This window comes from Oryzias latipes, chromosome 9 (assembly GCF_053564925.1).
Source record: "Oryzias latipes strain Hd-rR chromosome 9, Olatipes_Hd-rR_3.1".
NCBI lineage: Eukaryota > Metazoa > Chordata > Actinopteri > Beloniformes > Adrianichthyidae > Oryzias > Oryzias latipes.
Window position 1 is genome coordinate 31,066,454 of NC_136245.1, and position 16,964 is coordinate 31,083,417.

Below are 16,964 nucleotides of genomic sequence, written 5' to 3' on the forward strand. Positions count from 1 at the left end.
TTTCATGCCTGTCCAAAGGAATTATTAAGTGGCTTGTCAACAACTGACTCCCTACTGCTTTAAAAAAAAAACTGCTTCACACTAAACTGAGATAAGCTCAGAGGAAGTGTGCTTGTGTGGTGAGTTTCTCTAAGCCAAGTGTCTGTATAAATAAATGCATTCTTGTGTGGGTTTGTGTCGTTCCCTGCACACCTGTGCTAGTGCACAAGAGATTTCGCAAGACAGAGGGCGCAGCAGACAGAAGGAAAGAACGCGTTTGGGGTTTGCACGTGCATCTGCCCTGCAGAAAATGTTTTTGTGTGATGCCGCAAAGAGAAATCAAGTCTAAGAAACAGCCTCTGTGCTCAGCGAAGCTTATCCATGCATGTTTGTGCTTCATAAGGTGTATGTGCAAGCAACTTCAAGTGGAGCAACCAGAGCGAGACCACCCATCACAGAGGCAAACACACTCACATAAGAGTTCACAGTAGAAATAGTTGTGTACCTTTTTTTTGTGGCTCTTTTGTACAAACTTACTTTGGAATCATGAGCATTTTTATCTGTTTGTCTTTATTTCTGCATTATCTCATTCTCCGGTTTCATTTTCTCCATCCTTGCTTTCATACGCACAAAAGCAAACAAAAGAAAGGAAGTTCCTCCAATCGAAATGGAAAAACAGCTGATCTAATCTGCGGTTGTGTTTCCATTAAATGCAGAGACATTATCGCACTCTCTCACAGATGTGAAGGGACGCACATCTTCCTTATCTACTGTTCTGTTCATTCCTTAACTTGTCAGGTTTCTCATTAGGGGGAAATTGCTTGGAACATATACATCTCAGAGTCTTCCTTTATTCTCATTCTGACCTTTTCACCACAGTCTACTAATGCAAACAGTGGGGCACGAAATCGTCTGCTGCTGCTGCAGCTGCACACGATGATTTAAGAGTGTAATTTAAGCGGACGCGGAAAAACAAGAGATATACCTCCTAAACCGAAATAAAGCAAAAGAGCCACAGCCTGTCTAGACATACATGTGTTAACAGGCTCTTACATAATGTGTAGATGTGAATCCTTGCAGGAGGAGGTCATTGTTTAAACCTAAAAGCATTTATTATATCAGGCTTCATCCCTCTGGATGTTTTCCACACTTCACGCTGTCATGCTAACACATACAATTAATTGAAAGAAAGCCACCAAATATCCGTAGAGACGCATTAGAGGCACCTCGTCTGATCGACTTGCTTACCGATTGGCTAATTAGGCAAACTGATAATGGAGGAGTTGGACTTTTTAACAGTTTTAACCCCGAGCTAAAGTGAAGTGCTTTAACTTAGATCTAACCCTGCAACCACTTTCCACATTACGTCAGTGTGAATGTTTGCTGGGAGTCTGGACAAACTTCTGCTAATTATCAGCAAAAGGGATGAACTGATCTCTGCAATACAATCAGATGTATAGGAAACAGGAGGATAGATGAAGAGAAAATGAAAAGAAGTTGGACTGGATAGCCTGAGAAATGAGTTAAAGATTAGAGAAAGCTTTCCAGGATTCTGACATAAGCTGAGCTGCAGAAATGTGTGAGGGCTGCTAATCTACCATAGTGATCTGTAGGCAGATTGACTCATTGTTACACCAGAATGGAGCCAATTAGACGATTCAGCAATGGAAAAAATGTTGAAGATCTTCAGTTAAAGAATTTTTTTTTTCATCTATATGGATTTTTGTCTTTGTTGAGGCCTCTAAGCACATGATCAGATGTCCAGTAAAGCTAAAAAGAAATTGAGCTCTTCCAACAGCTTGTTGCCTTTCTGCGTTATTAAATGAAGTTTTTAGCTTTTACTTCTGTTTGAATCTTCTCTTTTGGAGCACACTGCAGTACGATCACAAATCAGTCATGATTGCCGTAGTCACATGCACCCATACGGGGCTGACCTGTACAGGTGTTGTGGGTTTTTGGGTTGTCTGGGCCTGTAGCGGGTTGTGGAGAGGAGTGGCTGAAGCGACACATCATAAGGGGAGAGCAGGTGTGTCTTGCAGTTCCCTTGAAAATGGAGCTCATGGTTGTGTGTGGTAAGTGTATAGTGAAGTAGTTGGCTACCGTACAGTGCCACACTCTTGTCGAGGGGTGGGAGGAGCATTAGGTAGCCTGTTAAACTTTTTAACCCGGCTCGCCAATCTGGAATAAGTTATTTGAATAATCTATATTTATGTTTTTTTTCTCTGTACTTCTGGTGTCTACCCATAGATGCTGCACTACAAATACATTGACTTTTGTTTGGGTGGTGAAGGTTATTCGGCATTTATGTGATTTTAGAAAATTTCGTTGGTTTTCTGACGTTCATGTGTTTTTTCCGAGTCAGACAGCCATTTTTTTTTATCGTTCCTGCACCACCTGGATGCAGCATTCCTCTAAGTTTGCAATTTCCAGAGCAGCTTTAACCCATTGTTGCAATTGGCAATAAATGAGAAAAAAGTCACAATTTTGAAATAACATTTCCACAATGTTCAGGTTCAAAATAAACATAACAAATTTCAATGAAAATTCAAGCTTCTTTTTAGTTCTTTCTCTCATGAGGTGGATTACTAAAAACACTCCTCGAATCTGCCACTGGTCTGGTACTTCTGTCAAATTTTAGAACCTTTTGTGGCCCACGAGTCAAAATGTTTCCCAAATATGTCACAACTGCCCTAATGGGTAGATACGGGCAAAAAATGGGAAACCAGTGAAAAGCACTTATGGGGTCCTTCCACAGTCTGCTATATTTGGGGCGGGTTAAAAAGAAAGAAAAATCTGTATGACACGCCTGCATTTTCACCTACTTCACCCTGACTTTCCCTTGCATGTTGTTACATTACAGCATTTTGTAAATCTGATGTATAGAACGTCATATACAGATATTTATAATATGAGTCAGCAGAGAGCAGCACTTGCTTCTGTCCTTACCAGCAGACGCATCATTTTTGCTGAATTACAAACATTTGACATAAATTAGAGAAAAGATAAACAACCCAACCCCGAGTCGCTTCCATAGCAAAAGCCGCCATGGACTTTTCAGCGAAATGTTTCCTGCTGGTGACCGGATTTCTGCAGCTGACCTTTGTGTAAAACTCACCTGTCTTGTAGCAGTTAGAGTAAACCTGCTGACTCATTGTTCACTAAATCTGTGCCAACCGTCACTGTTTATGATCAAGATTGAGAAAAAAAAAAAAAGCATTAAGGGAAAGTTATGAAGAGTTTCTACTGCTACATGACAGCATATGTTAGAAAAGAGTTGGTGTGTGCGATATGTCGGAGATAAATGGCTTTTATCAGTGTGACAATGTTAATTACAGCCAGACTATTAGACCCAAGGAGTTCCGCCTCATTTCTTCAGCTGCAACACATCTGCGTGTGTTCTTGAGTCTGCAACTTTGACACTTTGCTTTACTGTGTGTGTGTGTGTTTGTGTGATAGGAAAATACACCATACTGTATGTTAGGCAGCGTAATTGCTCTGGGATAAACGCTGTCCGAATGCTGAAACATTTCTTGTGATCCTTCCTCCTTCGTTTTAATCCCTGCTCAGAGACTCAAAAGTCCTTAATGCCAGAGAAAATCTGACTTTTTTTTGCACGTTTGCTTTGGAAAATTACTGAATACATCAAAAATATGAACACAAGTGCAAGCATGGAACAAAACTATGTTTTTTTTTTTTTTATAGTCCTATAACATACTGCCATTCATTTTCTCAAGCATCACAATAGTTGGATAATAGAGGCAATTTACACTTTGTCCCAACAGGAAAAACTAATCTTGTTGAGAGGTCATTACATGTGCAGCAAAAGGTGTTGTGCAGGTGTGAAAGCTCTCATCAAATGTCAGCAGTGAAGCCAAGAGCTGCAAATCCTTTTATCCATCATGGAAAAAGCAAAAACATCTTCAAATTAGAGCAAAACTTAGAATGTGAATGGCTCCTTAGCAACCAAAACAGAGAAGTCAACAGTTCTTCTAAAAGTACTTCTGTTAGAAGAAAGATTGTTTAAAAAAACATGTTTATGGTCTAAAAGAAAATAAAAGTAAGAAAACTGGTGTTTACAGGTTAAAAAGTGTATTTATTGCATTTTGACAGTATTGTGCTAACTACTTTCTAACACTTCCTGCATCCTCTGATGATGAGGAGGGTAAGATTTTCATCCTTTAAAAATTATTAAGTTACTTGATGTCCACGGGAGTTCTGCTCTTGGATTTTAATGATGCTTCTTTGGTTTTTGTCCTTTTCTGTTTTTCTTGGAAGTTACACCAGGTTTTGGTTGTATTTGTGTTCAAGATGTAAGTGTTTGATTTGCGGTTCACTCTTTTGTCGCTCCCTTGGTTTTGTCATGCTGATGTTTCTGGTATTTTAGGTTCAACACCACCAGTTCCTGATACGGTGTGTAAAGATGGACATCAGGGTTGATTCCTATGCTAAACACTGTGGTAAGAAAATGTTTTTTGCTTAACCCAAAAAGACAGAATTAGTGGCTAATCTTTTTAGCAAATACAAGAAGAATATATTTAGTTATTATTAGTGCTGTTACGAGTGTCTTAATACTCAGATATTTGTGATCTGTTCCTGAAAAATTGAGAATGAATATATGAGACGGTGCAGTCTTTATAAATCTAGCAGTGTAGTAAAGAGACAATTAAATAAAATATAAAAACTTCAGAGGAAATCGTCAGTGAAAATTCTCATTGTCAAATAAAAAGTTTTTGTTTTTTTGCATAGGAAAAAATATGAATTTGTTTTAAATAAAAAAAATAGATTTGAATAAATACAATTACAGACAGACAGACAGATAGACAGATAGATAGATATGCTTTTATTGTCATTGTCCATTGTGAATATTAAGTTAGGACTGTTTTTAAAAATCTTGGCATCAATTTTCTCTAAAGATGAAAAAAGTCAGTTTGTTAATGAGACGAGAAAACTCAATTTTTTCTAGTTTTTTTATTAAGTTGTTTCTGTGTCTTTACTCACTATTTTCTCTCTATCGATCTACTGGAAGTTGGCAAAACTTTGAGGATATAAAAGCTGTAGAGAACATTTTCAGGATTTGTTGTTAAATAATCCAAAACGATAACAAAAATTTGAGATTTCGTCTATAGCTGAAGTTAACCAGGAGGTTGACAGACCTTTAAGTGTGACAAATATAATTTCTTTTTTTAAAATCTTTATGCATTTTATTTTGTTGATTCTGATCTCCTGTTCTTAACAAAGTTATACATTATGATGATTTAACACATTTTATTATAATTTTCATTTAATCTGTAAAAATGCATATGAATAGAAACAATTTAGACATAGTTAGATAAAATAGTTAGAATTGTGGTTTGGTTTGCCAATCGTTGATCCGATCAGTCTTGTGGATCATTCAGAACCCCACCTAAGTAATGATCCACAGCTTGAGTTAATATTGATCCATAGAAGTCACTTTGTTCCATGTTGGCAGCAAAACCTTCAGAATGTTTGTGATTTCATTTAAGGCAGTTTTTTGTGCCAGACGATCGTGATCTCAGGTGAATTCCTGAGTTTATGAAAAATCAAAAATAGAAACTGAAAGCAGGTATTTATAAAATAGCGCCACAAAAACTGTAGAGGAAAAAGCAAAGAAGTGGATGAATACAGTCTGTCTGCATGGAAGGAAAAATAAATGAACTAAAAAAAGGGAATGAGGGGAGGGGACTGTGAAAATAGTCATTCTGAGGAGTCAAACAGAGGGGGGAGGGATGAAGAGGGAGCAGAGGGGAGGAAGGGATGAAGACATTTAGTAGATATGAAAGCTAACAGCCAACCACACACACACACACACACACACACACACACACACACACACACACACACACACACACACACACACACACACACACACACACACAGCACTCAAACAAAGATCCCAGGGAGAATTGTACTTTCAATTTCCAGAGTCATAATTGCATTAGAACTGCCCTGCTCTCGTTGCTCCGCGTCGCTCACCCTTTTCCTTCTTCCGTGGACTTCCAAAGGCCTCCGAGACGGTGATCTAAACCTCCAGCGGCCCCTCCTCTGACTCTCCATCTCTCTTTTCCTATTTTCCTTTCTGCTCACTTCTTTGTTTTGTCTTTTTCTGGTTATTCTCTTTCATTTTTGTCCTTAATTTTCTCTTTTTCTCAGTTTACCTTCTAATGTTCTTCCAAACATCTCCTCTGCTTTTTCTGTCCGTTGTTGTCATAAAAATACTGTTTCCTCACAGCAGAGCCAAGCCTTAAGTTTATTTTAGAAGTTACTTTTATCAGTATTCCTTTTGTGTGGGGTCACCGCTCGTATGTTTTAACGGAGGGGAGTGGGAAGGGTGAAGGAGGGGGTTGGGTTCTTATTGTAATATTTTGTTCAACATGTAATAACAGGTTATGAGAGTTAACAACAGCAACACACTTTCATCTGCTGCCATTCAACCACACAACAGTTGGGAGAGGTTTTCTCAAATGGGATTGTGTTATTTAGAATAAAGATTGTACTCTTTTTCTTTTTTTAACTTTTACATAAAAAGAAGAAGAAAAAACTGTCAGGTTACATATCTGTCTTCTTAAAGTTGGACTTTCTGTAGAAAAAGAAAAAGTATCCCTCAATATTTTTACATTTAGAACAGCTTCATGTTTCTGAGCTTCAGTCACCTTTAATATGCATTAATATGCATTTCAATATGTTTTTCTAAACTCTAATATGTGTCAAACTCAAGGCCCTCAAATGTGGCCCGCCATGTCATTTTATGTGGCCCGCAAGAGCATAAACGTTTTTGATTTCTTAAAATAAAAATTAAAAATTGGTGTGTATTTATTCATATCTAGGGGGAATCGGACTTGAAATATCAGATTGGGCAAACAGCATCTGATGCCTCAAATTTACCAGAAAAAAACAAAACAAAACTGCAGCTCTAAATTTAAATTAAATTTCAAAGTTTTTACGGAAAACTTAAGTCCCAAACTTTAGGAGTCGACCTAAATCCTCCAAAATTTCTTTGGAAATGACTGAAATTATTCCGTTTTTTTGTTGCTTTTCTTTTTTAAATGGGAATTTTATAATAAGCCAGTAAGAAAATGAAATTATGCATGTATCTGCTTTGTGTGAATGTTTAAAAATGCTCCAGAGTATCTAGACTCTAGACCAGGGGTGGGCAAACTACGGCCTGGGGGCTGGATCTGGCCCGCCTCCATGTTTGGTCCGGCCCACTGAACAATATCAGAGACCCATGTTTGTTTTTTTATCTGGCCACATGATCAAGACCCGCATAGAACATGACTGTACTCCAACTTGAAACCTAGACTAGCATCAGAGTAATCTAGGGTGTAAAAGTATTACAAAAAATGTGTTTCAGCCCTGTATCCTCTGCAAACCAACTTGCATTTGCTTTACGTGTGTCTTTGTTACTAATTCATGAACTCTGTCACCTTACAAAAAACAGAAATGTCCAGTTTCTTCATAGCTTCTCTTTAGTTTTTACATCCTTCTGCATTTATTTAATAATCTTTTCTTACTTCCTACTTTCCTACATAGACATCCATGCGTTTTCCTCTTCTTTCTTTTTCAGTCGCTCAATATGGAAATGAAGCTGCAGCCCAGCACACATAAGTTCTTAGTGACCCAAATACATATGCAGCAACATGCATACGTTGAATGTGTCAAATGTCTTGATTAATTGGGCTTAAAACAAGATATAAAGACAAGACTCATAAAAACGGTTTTGTTTTGTGTGGAAAAAAACAAAAGGAGGGTAATTCACCAAATATTAAAGTTGCTTTATTTACTGAAAAATTTGTATGTTGTTTCTTAAATGTTGCATCAGGAAACAATGTAAACCTCCAAAGAAAATTTTACGTTTTTTCTTTGCAGAAAGCAACGGAAACAGAGACATTCTGGAGAGCATTAGCAGTAGAAAGATTGAGGTGACTACTAAGAAACATACACAAACAAAAACTAGGAAAGCAAAGCGGATCAAGACAGATGAATGAAAAAGAAAAATGGAAAAGGCCGCTTTTAATGAACACCCCGCCTGTGGAAATGCTAAATCTGTAATTGAGTTTGAAAACTATGTTAGCCACTTCTCATAACTGCTTTGCTAAGAGGTCTGCACGTGCACGCATATGCACGAGCATCTTTAAGCAACAAAGATAAACAAGCCCTTTAATTAAGAATTAATTGCAAGGCAAATCCTCAGAGAAGTAGAACTCTGTTGAGAAATGAAGAGGCCAAAGACGAAGTCTAGGCGGAGGAGACAGAGAAGTGGAAGGACAGACAAAGCAAACTCGGGAAAGCGGATTGTAAGGAATTTTGAAATCTCAAACTATAGGAAAAGGAGCAAATCAAAAGAAAAAGACAATTGTAAGAGACAAAAACTACTTTCCTCCACACATTGGCCAATTGGACAGAATATTCAGGAATTCATTTTATGGGAAAAGGCCCAATTCATTCTCTAATGATGCCAGAACTGCCATGCAAGAAACCCCAAATGCAATGCAAGAAACATCTATGTTTTCTAAAATAAACTTAAAATGCCACCACTCCCATCATCTGCTGAGCTATTTTCAGAGTTTCCAGTGATCTTATAATATGATTATGCCCTTGTAGCCAAACTAAAAAAAAAACCTGTATAATTTTCCAGAATACAGTTTCTGGAAATTGGAACTAGTTCATTAGAAAGTAACTGTTGGCACGGAGCAAATCTAAGCCCCTCCCCTCTTTGTTGGAGATTAGAGCGAAGCCTGTGGCCCACCCAGTGTATTTTCTGTCACACCAAAAACAGAATTTTCCTCAAAGTGGGTCTTTAAGTGTCTTTATAGTTTCAAAGCACCTGTCATTTCCTCATTTAAGAAATTGTACAACTATGTTAAGTATGTCTGTGTGTTTTGCATTCCCTTAATTCAAAACGTTGTTTTCATGTAATTGAGACAGTTCTTTACTTGTTTATTGTGTAGTCCTAACAAGCACCACATACAAAAACATACATTCAACATTTATCTGTTGTTCTAAGAGCAAAAAAGGGTCTGATGTTTTTAGCCAACTTACAGATTAGTTCATGCAGAAATGTGTGCTTTTTGTGAATCAGGTGACGGGAACAAGTTAACAGCTGGATGTGCAGAAGGCACTCTAACGCTGTCCCTGGTGCTGAAATGCAAAACTTGAAACCTCACCGATGTTAAATAGATGTTTCTTTTTCTATCTCTTCTGCATTTTATTATCTCCATCTTAGCATAAATCCGGAACCTCCTCCCTTCTCAGTTCTTTCTCTGTTCTGGTTACATTTTAGAATTCACTGGTTTAAAGAAAAGTCTACCTAAATTAGATTAAAGTAAATGCCAATATTTTGATTTTATCCTTAACAAATTTACATCCAAAAATAAACACTCCCAAGTAAATCTGCATCTCTGAAACAGGCAATATCTGGCATTTTCTGATTTTATTTGGAAAACATTAGCATGTGAATACTTTATTCAACCTGGGAGACACAGAGAAGTCATCTGAGTTTATTTTGACAGATTGATGACTCTTTGCATTAGCTGAAGGCTTTTTATAAATTAAACAGAAGAACCTTTCCTTCTAGTTTATATATAATAGTGCAAACTTTCCAGGGGAATTTGAACATGAATTGTGAGCTGCAAACTTTAACAAATGAGACTTACAAAACATTTGAACATTGGTTTTTTTTTGTTGTTGTTTTTTTTTTTTTTGTAAACAAAGTATCAACATGGACAAACAAAACAGATTCTATTCTACTCTGGATATCATGATGCCCACAGATCTGAAACTTCAGGCCTTGAGGGCCAGTGTTCTACATGTTCTCCAACTAACCTGCCATTGAAGCTCTTTATTGGCTTAAACACAACCTTATCCAGGGAACCAGCGGCAGGTGATTTCTTGAAAACCAGCAGGATGCCGGCACTCAATGTCTGAAGTCTGAGACTCCTAATGATGGATTTGGATTTACTTTTTGCTAAATATGGCAAAAATGTTTACAATTTTTGTGCTAGAAAAATCAGAAGCAAAAAAAGGGTGGCAGAATTTTAATTATATTCAACAACAGCAAAATCCATGTCAGTCTATATGTGTTCTTCCAAGGCAGTCTTTTTCCTTTTCTACTCTCCTCTCTCCCCTTGACACTAAGAGATGATACCAATTTTTCAGCCCCCACAGGATACAAATTACTTGTAATAATCCCTCCTTTTTGGAGAGGACTTTTTCCTCCCCAGCTGAGCCAAGAGGCCAGAGACGTAATGCATACATCGAACTGGAAGGGAAAAAAAAGAAATCAGAGAGGTGGAAGCATTGTATTATTATATAGCTGAGTTATAAAAGGCTGTTGATGAACTGACTCATGTAAAGAGACGAAGGAGGGAGCAGCTGCCCAGCAGCAGTTAAGATCCATCATTCAAATATGTCACATTTCCTTTGAAAGTAGCTTTGGGGACGACGCATGTTTCCATGTGTATCCTAAAACAAATTCAGGTTGTTAGATGTGAAGCAGTTTGAAATGAAGGATGAAAGGCTGGAGCAGGTTTGAGGTGGGTTCAGATGAAGCAACACTTTTGCTTCACAATTTTATCCTTTCTGCGCCCCAGAAAATCTGCAGCTTTCATCCTGGAGCCACAGTCCACTGACCCTTCCCAGTGACAAACAACCAACCAATAATCAGCACCTGGTCAGGAGCTCTGGTAAACAAATCAGGAAGCCCAAAATGGTTTGTAATAGCAGCCATTTTGATGCTTTTACCCAAAGAGAGAGCAGGAAAAGAGGTGGAAGGAGGGAAGTGAAATGGGATGTTCACATGTGGACGCAGGAATGAGTGTGCAGTATTCTTGTGTGTCGGTGGCAGGAGTAACAGAAAGTAGACATCTCATTTATTTTATGAAAGGACTTTGCCAAATACAAACATGAAGCTACTTAAGAGTAAAATGTTTTTAACTAAAAGTTGGACTAAATTGTATCTAACATAGTTTTTTTCTCTAAAAATCATTTGCTCTAATCTGCTCTCAGGAATACTAAAGTTTAACGATTTAATTACACTTCTCCAAAACAAACATAAAATTCAGTCACATTCAACATGTCCATAATCCGCACCAATCCAATTCCAAACACTAAACGGTTCTGTCCAGAAGATCCTGGAAAACATACGAGATTCTTTGTATTATTTGTTTTTTCATAACTCTCACATTTTGCTTGTTTCATATTTCTTTCCATTCTGGATTCGGCATTTGTGTTTCCATTTCTATTACTCGTTCTCTCTGCTTATATTTTGATATTCACTTGAAGCAAAGCCAAATACATGAACTGTTTGTGAGTGAATATTATACTAATAGAAGGAATCAACAGTTGAAAGAAGAGAAGTACTAGCTCGGAAGCCACATTCACACTGTCTGCAGCAACTCGTGCTCAAACAACCACTTCCAATGTAAAGTCTATGTAAACACCCATAAACCCACGTTTATGGCTTTCACGGGTCGCCACACAAGTTTGAAGTCCGTTCTCGGGTTCTACGAACAAACAGAGCTTTTACTGAATACACGCTGGAAGTTTAACCAGCTGACCTTTTGACCAATCAGGGACTTAGATTTGGTATGGGTAAAACATACATGATCATGGAGGGGAAATGAATAATTGCAGTTTATTTTATGTGACACCAAGTCTTTCACATATCTGATTAGAGCTGTGAAAAAAAAAGCCTAGAGTAAGATTCCTGTGATTCAGATCTTCACCGCCTTGACATTTCACACCACGACTCTTCCAACTGTAGTTGGCAGACATGCTCTAGTGACAGAACTGAAGAAGAACAAGCCCCTCCCTGCTGCTGCTGCCATGCTTGTTTGGTGTGAATACCACAGGTTCATGAAACCGCACAACACATGAATGTAGCATAATAGCTGAATGAAGTTGTTAGAGCTTGAAAGAAAAACCTTAACAGAAAAAAAGAAAATGAAGAGTAAAAGCAGTCGATGTCATAGTTTCAGCGTTTGGTTTCTCATAAGTAAATGTTTAAATGGGTTTTAATGTGAAAAACTGTGTCTGCTAACCCAAGATTAACAAAATAAAGCAGCAAAAAACACATTCTTCTTTTTTATCTTTTTTTGGTGAGGGGTTGTGACAACTGCAGAAACATAAACAGTTCACCTTTCCACTATTGATTTCTCATTGTTGTGGTTATCACAACAATTTAATCTGGGACAGAACGTCTCCCTAAACCTGAGCGTTCCTAATTAGCTGCTATTGCAGAACATTTTCATAAATACACTTATTACACTCATAAATTCACAGAATAAAACATTTGAAACAAAGGATGTTTTTTTTATTTTACCTAACATGAGCAGAAATATTGGATAAAACCTTTCAGAGTATTTTACTCAAAGTTCCTCAAAAATTACTGTTGCTAAAAAAAAAAGAAAGGAAAAAAAAAGCTTTCAAGCTCGCCTTTGCCAAAGTGCAAGAAAAGAGGAAACGAGGGTGCAGAGACCTTTAAAATTTTTTGTCACTTGGGCTTTGCTGTTTGAAGGAGGGCTATCGGGCCAGATTAGCTCTACCTCAGTGGTAATGGAAAGTAGAGGCATTTTGAAAAGCAGCCTCCTCTTCCTCATTTAGAGGCTTTTTCATTGCTTCAGCTCAGCCAGCACTTTCAATTCAGAGCTGTGAATGCATGATGAAATGCTTATATTTAACTTGGTAAAAGGTGAAGGAATGCAGCCAAAAGGCATCGCTGTGTTTTTCTTTACTCTTTGACCTGATGTCGAGAATGGTGATGTGGAGGAGAAATCCCCATGACAGGAGCCACACATTGGAGGCAGACCGATGTGGAAATGCGAAGACGACTTCACACGGACCAAAGCTAACAGCGCAGTGTTGCTGCCTGAAGTATGAAACTGTGAGATTTAGGAAAGCCACAGAAACCAATTTCACCCCAGAACTGAGAAGATGCTCATCATGAATACAAAGAACCAAGTTTAACAAATAATCCAGGTTTGACACTTGTTTTATGCTACATTCACACTAGCCTTGGAAATGCAAGAGACTGTTTCTGATGAAAAGTCAGTGTGAACGCACATGTATGAGTGTTTTAGGCTCCCATGTTGAAAACTCTCATGCTCATACATCGGTGCGCACGTTTTTAGATCTATTTATGTGCTCTACATACAAAAATTACAGTGTTTGAGCGTGTGTCAAAAGTTCAACCAGTAGAGCTTTGACCAATCAGGGACTCAGATTTGGTAGTGACGTATGGATAGCGTCCGCTTCAAAGACGGTTTGAGAATTGACCGTTATGAATAATTGCGGTTTGTGTCCGGCTGGATTTATTGTTCATATCTGGGAATACAGCTGTGAAAGAATAATCTTGGGGCCAAATTTGCGAGGTTTGCGCCGCTTTGACATTTCACACCAAACCTCTTCAGACTGTGAGCACATGACTAGTAGTGGGTAGCAACACTCCAGTATGAACACCTATACTAAAACTAAACCCATCTTGAGCCCGTTCTTGAACGCGCCACACATGCCCGGTGTGTTAGTAGCACATGACCTGATCTACAGGAATTGCACGACTTCTACAATGACCATGGCAGGCATTTCTTTCATATGATTTGGATTGTAATGGGAATAGGTAAGAGTATTTTGGAGAACAGATAAAAACACTTCAGGACACTAAATGAAAGCTATCAGTTTTATTTCACAAAATACTCATTTTATCAGGCCTTTTCCAATTCATAGCCTCCTCAACTGTCATTTTTGTTTGTCTTGGGTTTAGAATTAAACCATAACTGGGTTTCAAACAATAGAGCAGTAGAAAGACCTAGAAAACATAGTGAATCGTGGAACATTTGACTGCTATATTCATTTGAGGTTGTAATACTAGGATCCATTAAATTGTTAGTGATAAGAGGCGTGAGGAGGTTTTTCTCTAAAAAAGATTTTTGACATTGCAAATTTGGAAAGCAATCAGTATCCCCTAGTGTTTAGGATTCTAACTGCACTTAACAATTTGAAAAAAAAGGCCCATCTCTATTTAGAGACATGGTTCACACAGTTTATCCCAAAAAAATGTTGGATTTTCCAAGGGATCAAGAATTTTAATGTCATATGCACATCAACACTGGCCCATGAAATTCTAACTTGATAGTTCCCGAAGCTAACTCAAAAAAAAAAAAAAAGAAATACGTGGCAATGATTAAAAAGAAGCCTTAAAAAGGGAAAGACACAAAATAAATGAAAGTAATAATACCATTATGTCAGGTAAGTACAATGACCCCTGACTTATTTTTCCATGAAGGGTAGAATTTTGAGAGTTTTACGAAAAGAACAAATTGTTCAAATGTTCAAATGTCAGACTATACAGGTGTGCAAATGACGTCACCGTATTTGTTTTGAAACCTAAAGCAACATTTAGGAAGCTCAGGGGTGTTTGCCTCGCAGCTCGTTGGTTTTAGTCTGTGGTCAGGTCATACTAAAGAATCTAAGAATGGAACTCAATGTCTCTCTGCTTGACACTTAGGGTTAAGGGGTTGTATTGGGGGGATTAAACCATCGGATGGTTGACTGGGACTGCAGCTCACCCAAGGGATGGGTCAAGAAAAAATTTCACAGACCCTGATATTTGACAACTACTGACACTTTATGCTTAATATATGCATACGTATGAGTTTTAAAGGAAATAAGTGTGTTTGTGTGTGTGTGTTTGAACAGAAACACATGCAAAGTGTGTGTAGTCACAGGGGTGACTCACTTTTATGGTTGACCAGTGCAATGACACCTACACAAAAAAGAGGTATGTAACCATTAAGGAAAGAATGTCTGTGATATTTAGCGTGTTTCTGGTTTTAACTTTATGCCAATCTGTCAAACTGTATGGCTTTTTGTCTTTCTTGAGACCTGTGAGGGTAGCTGCTGTGTGCCTGTGCGTGTGCCCAGGAGGAGCAACAGAAGGGGGTAAACAAGGTAACCTTTAAGGCTTTGATCAGCCTGAGGAATGAGGCAGGTGGGGGTGTCAGCAAGAAGGTGAAGCAAAGGTAAAAAAAAAAAAAAAAGTGAACAATTAAGTATATTCAAACAGAAAAGGTCATTAATATAAACTATTAGAAACATTTGAGTCTGTATTAATAGAAATTGGTGTGCTTACCTCAGCCAGAGGTACAATGCCTTGTATGTCAGCATTGCTAATGTAGAGGTGTGAGACTTTCTCTTCCTGCTGGGAACTTGTCTGACTTCGGTCTGGATATTCCACTGTCCAGTGTAGAGTCTGGGTTGGAACGAAGGTAATGATATTCTCCACCTCAAAGTCCAGCTGCATCACTTCATAGGAGGAACTTTCCAATCTACAATTAAAAAAAAAAGGTCGTCATGGAGATCATGTAGATAAATATTTTAGGGGTAGGTACCACCATACTACTCCTTATTTCTCAGACATGTCTTACACAGCCTTCACAACACTTTAGTTTTCTCCCCCATTTACTGGATATTCCATCTGCTTTTACACCTGTATGTAAACTGCACCAGGGGTCATGCAAGCATGCATAAACCCTAATTTGTATTGTTTATCTGCTCAAACGTGACAGTTTTTGCATCAAAATACTCAGTCTGGCTCAGAAACAGACTAGCATTCAGTTCAGGGTGTGCTCAACAGTAGCTTGGTTGGCTCCTGCAACCCCGTGACCCCAAATGGGATTCAGTAGGGTTCAGAAAATGGATTGATGGAAGTTTTACTGCCCTCAGCATAACATTATGACAAGATCTTCCAGATAGAATTTACATTTTGATGTCACTACCCATCATTTTGAAATGCTCAAATGAACAAGCACAGGGAAAGTTGCATCAAAAAGCACAATTGTCTGAATCCAGATCATGAGGGCCACTGCCCTGCTTGTTTTCCAGATATCACTGTCCTACCAACACCTGGTTCAGGCATGTTCCACCAGCTGCGATGGTAGGGTTGTTTGAAAAGAAGCATGACAGTAGCCTTCAAAGCCTGGAGTGAAAGCCCCCCCCCTCCCCACCTAGTAGACTCCCTGATGTAGGATTTGTCTCAAATCCCAGTTCTAAAGAACGAAAACACAACCCGGCTGCTTTAATACCCAAACCTTTAGATTCATTATAACATTTGAAACTAAATAAAATTGAGTCTTCAACAGTACTAAAAGGAGTTAATGTAAATTTAAACATGTTCTATTTAGCAGCATCTCAAGATTTTGGCATTATGGTCCAAAATTTATAAAATTTAGGATAATTAGTGGATAAACACTGTATTCACCTTTCTGGTCAGAGTATTTTCAGATGATGTAGTCCTTGTGAACTCAAAATGTTCTCCCTAAATTAAGGGTTTTTCATTAAAAACTATTTTGGTTCTTAGAAAGCTTTGTCATGATTCACATGTAAAACAGGAAGAACATCCCAGAACATCATGTTCTTTCTCTTTTGCAGTTTGAAAAACAGTTTGCTTTGCCTCTCAGTCTGTCACAGATGCTGATTCTGTCTGCTGCTACTGTAAATTAAACCTCATTCAGTCTCGTCTCACTACACACAGTTCTCCGCTTCTTCTTCTTCACCTTGTGGCTGGAAGTCTACCCCAGAACGTAGGCCTGAGGTGACATGCAGGATAAATTTAGGACAGAATGAATAAAAGAAATACATAAATAAAAAAGAGCATCTTAAGAAACAAATCTTTCCTTTCCTGTAAATATGAAAAGTTGTGGAGCATTTACTTAGTTACAATTCACATTAAGTGCAACATAACTGACCCACTGAGAGAAATTATTCTAATAAATTGTCAACACCTGAGGGATAAACTGCACTGAAATAGAAAAAAGAAACATTCAAACACATTTTAGAGACAAACAAATTCTGTTCTTTGAGGCTATCTGGTTCCTTCTGGGAAAAAAGGCATTTCTTTCCAGCCACAGTCATCCTGCTACCTAAAAAACACAAACCCAGGGACAAGAAGATCCACTACGAGAAAGAAAAAA

The 16,964-nt window shown here is 38.1% G+C and overlaps 1 protein-coding gene across 3 annotated transcripts in view; it reads right to left on the reverse strand.

Moving 5' to 3' along the window:
• The window catches only part of si:dkey-215k6.1 (transmembrane protein 132C), a 267,022-nt gene that overhangs the window by 39,820 nt on the left and 210,238 nt on the right, over positions 1-16,964 (reverse strand). For all 3 annotated transcript variants that reach the window (XR_013658211.1, XM_078953270.1, XM_020705714.3), the window contains exon 5: positions 15,125-15,320. Coding sequence is in view for 2 of the 3 variants with exons in the window: in XM_078953270.1 (XP_078809396.1) it covers positions 15,125-15,320 (196 nt within the window). In the remaining variant the exon portion in view is untranslated. The remainder of the gene's footprint in view (positions 1-15,124; positions 15,321-16,964) is intronic.